The sequence below is a fragment of the Phytophthora infestans genome, genomic scaffold (genome assembly GCF_000142945.1).
Source record: "Phytophthora infestans T30-4 supercont1.335 genomic scaffold, whole genome shotgun sequence".
Taxonomy (NCBI): Eukaryota; Oomycota; class Peronosporomycetes; order Peronosporales; family Peronosporaceae; genus Phytophthora; species Phytophthora infestans.
In genome coordinates, this window is record NW_003303424.1 from 1 (window position 1) to 2,883 (window position 2,883).

Consider the following 2,883-nt stretch of genomic DNA (forward strand, 5'->3'; position numbering starts at 1 on the left):
ACTTTGTGCTGATTGGTGGATGAGGAAAGGTGTCGTTGGATTGTGGGGATTTAGAAGAAAATGGTGAAAAAACTGGAGATGGCTACATCAGGCGAGTGAAACAGTGTGATCGTGCGTTGAGATTGCAACCTGGCTATCTGACAGGCGATCACAACAACGACAGGCTTGTTTGAAATATTGCTAAGCCTGTGCAAGTGTCGCTAGTGCTCCTGTGCATAAAGTTTGGTTGGGGTGCCTGTCGTCCCCACAAATTGCCTCTGGGCCAGAGGCAAGTGCTCTGGCTGCTGTGCGTCGCAACTTCTCGGTGAAGGTCCCAGAACGATAGCTCTGTTTTCAGCAATGAAACTGCTGACGAAACTGCTCGCTAGAATTGTGGTCGTTTGATCACACAAAATCTAGCGGACAATACAAGAAAGAAACATATTAGCGGTTTTACACAGCAATAGATACTCTTATTTATTCTCCATCCAGCGATTAACGAAAAAAGTGGAAATAACGGATAATGCCGAATAGAGTACTTTTCCAAATAACGGATGCGCCCTATTAGAGTCCGGACTATATTTAATGAGCGTTGTTAAAGGTACCGAGCAGCTCGTACTTAAGTGAGAGTTAGGGGCACATGGTCCGAGTGCCTCCAGGCACGTAGGCACCGAGTGATGTACTACAGGTACCGATTACAATTCAGGGCGGTAATATTCGGTATTTTATTGGCAGTTGATTTCAAAACTTTTATCGTTTGTAGACATTAGATCGTGTGGCTCTCGTGGATCCAGCCATGCACGTTGCATGAATGTGACTTGTTGTACTGGTGTGTTGCTTGAAGGTACACAAGACTTAGTGTTTCACGGGCAGCATTCATTTACTTGTAGGCGGACTGTCCTTCCATCTGCGGGACATCGCGGAAGGTTGTGCACGTCGATCGAGAGGGGGAGAACATCGGAAGCGTTCAACGAGATGTTAGACGGCCAGAAACCAGCTTCAGCGACTCAAGCGCGAGTTTCACAAGCACAAGAAACGCGTCAACACGGTAGCTCAAGCACTAAGACGAAAAGCCAGGCACTGATTAGCGACGATAACCCCAACGAGACAGTGAAGCATTAATGTGCATAAATTCATTTGGCAAAACTAAATGTAGCTACATCAGACATTGAAGCATATAGCGGAGCCTTAGAAATCGTATGAGCGGTAAGGTTGGTTTGGCTGGCAGTGGAATTCCTCTGAGGAAGCACTCGAAAAACATAAGGACAGCTACACCGCAACTTGATCCATCTGGCTGTCGTGAACGTGTTTCTCGCTTGATTGTCAGAAGGGTACATATTTCTCCAAAAATACTCTTCAGTTGGGCTTCACAGATATCGCAGTACTTTGACTTCGACGCTTGAAGCGGGTCAAAGAGCGTGATTATCCGAGTCTCTCTCCGAAAATCGATCACAGCACCGCACCAGTGGTTGTTGTCGATATGCAACGGTATCAGTACTATCTTGTTTGTTTTCGCGAACGGGTTGCCGGCTTTAACAGTCGTAAGCTGCTGCTCTCGGAGCTGGAAACGCAGGAAGAGAGGGTTGACGACGCCAACATCAGGATGTTCACAGTGTAGCAGCGCTATCCCGTGCCCCATACAATTGTCGTCAAGCCATGAACTCCCACAAAATGTCAGTAGGGCTCGATACGGTACACTACCAAACGATGTCACGCGTCCGCCTCGAAGCATAAGCTGCTTGATTGCATTTTCACGCTCTTTTGGTTCAGTAGCAACTGCATCAGACAATTCATCTGGAATTGTGATGCGCTTAACGCTGGTGTTTAGGGCCCAATTCATAGCATCCTCTGTTTGCGCTATAAGCTCCATGCACGTGTGCCACCGATCCACTGCCTTGATATCTTTAAGCATAAAGATTCCAAAACGTGACACACGCACGCCGACGCTGTCGTCTTCACAGTCAGCTGCAAGATCCTTCCTGAACCCCCTGATTGCCATTTGAGCCTTTTTACGAATTCGCGAGAGAAGACAAACCGAATATCAGTAGTGCACTTGTCGTCCGTGTAGATACCAGCGATCTTCTTTTTGGACTTTGGAACTTCCCGGATAGTGAGCGTGGGTAGAATCCGTTTCGCAGCTTCGTAGGTATAATCGTTGTCTAGAAACTTTACGATGTTCCGTACACTCGGAACCGGCACCAATGTCCCTTGCACGAGTCGTGACGCAGTTTCTTACCGCGGGCGACACGCTGTCGCTTCTCGGCTTTCCCTTGATTCTTTCTCAGCTTTGGGCGCCCTCTGCTTTTGGCGCTCTTCGATACGATGACGGATCCAGATGAGTCAGACGAACTACTGGGATGATCCCGCTTGGCTGTACTCGGTTTCTTACCGTGCGGATCTCCATGAATGGCACCCACCCGATCTCCACTTGTATTACCTGTAACAGAAGGTACAGTAGAAGTACCCAATACATCTTGCTCGGTGACTGGGGGTACAATACCAGCACCCAATACTTGCTCAGTGACTGGAGGTACAGTAGAGGTATCCAACATTTCAGGCTCGGTGACTGGAGGTGCCCAACACTTTCTGCTCTGTAACGGGATGTGTTTGGGCCTCCTTAGGTATCGCTGCACGCTGCGTCGGAGCTTGCTCGTCTAAGGACGCATCACTGTGGTCACACTTTGAAGCCGTCAGAGAGTAGGAGGCCCTTGTGGTATCATCGCGTCCAGAATCATTGTTATCGAGCGAAAAAGGCAGCGAAGCCACCTGAGACAGCGGTTCAACGCGACTGTCTACGCGTCCGACAAGCGGAGCTACTCTATCCTTGATCACCTCCTCAAATTTCTCCAGTGCTACCATCATCTCTCCGAAAACGCGAGCTTCATTTCTGCTCATGATATCGGC

General features: G+C 48.7%; 1 protein-coding gene across 1 annotated transcript; it reads right to left on the reverse strand.

The window, feature by feature from the left end:
* Positions 1–1,135: 1,135 nt before the first annotated feature.
* PITG_21615 (cysteine protease family C48, putative) lies at positions 1,136–1,891 on the reverse strand (the record flags this gene model as incomplete). The annotated part of the gene is made up of 2 exons (XM_002894930.1): positions 1,136–1,796; positions 1,854–1,891. 2 exons carry the CDS (start codon positions 1,889–1,891, stop codon positions 1,136–1,138), a joined length of 699 nt encoding a protein of 232 aa, XP_002894976.1.
* Positions 1,892–2,883: the final 992 nt, after the last annotated feature.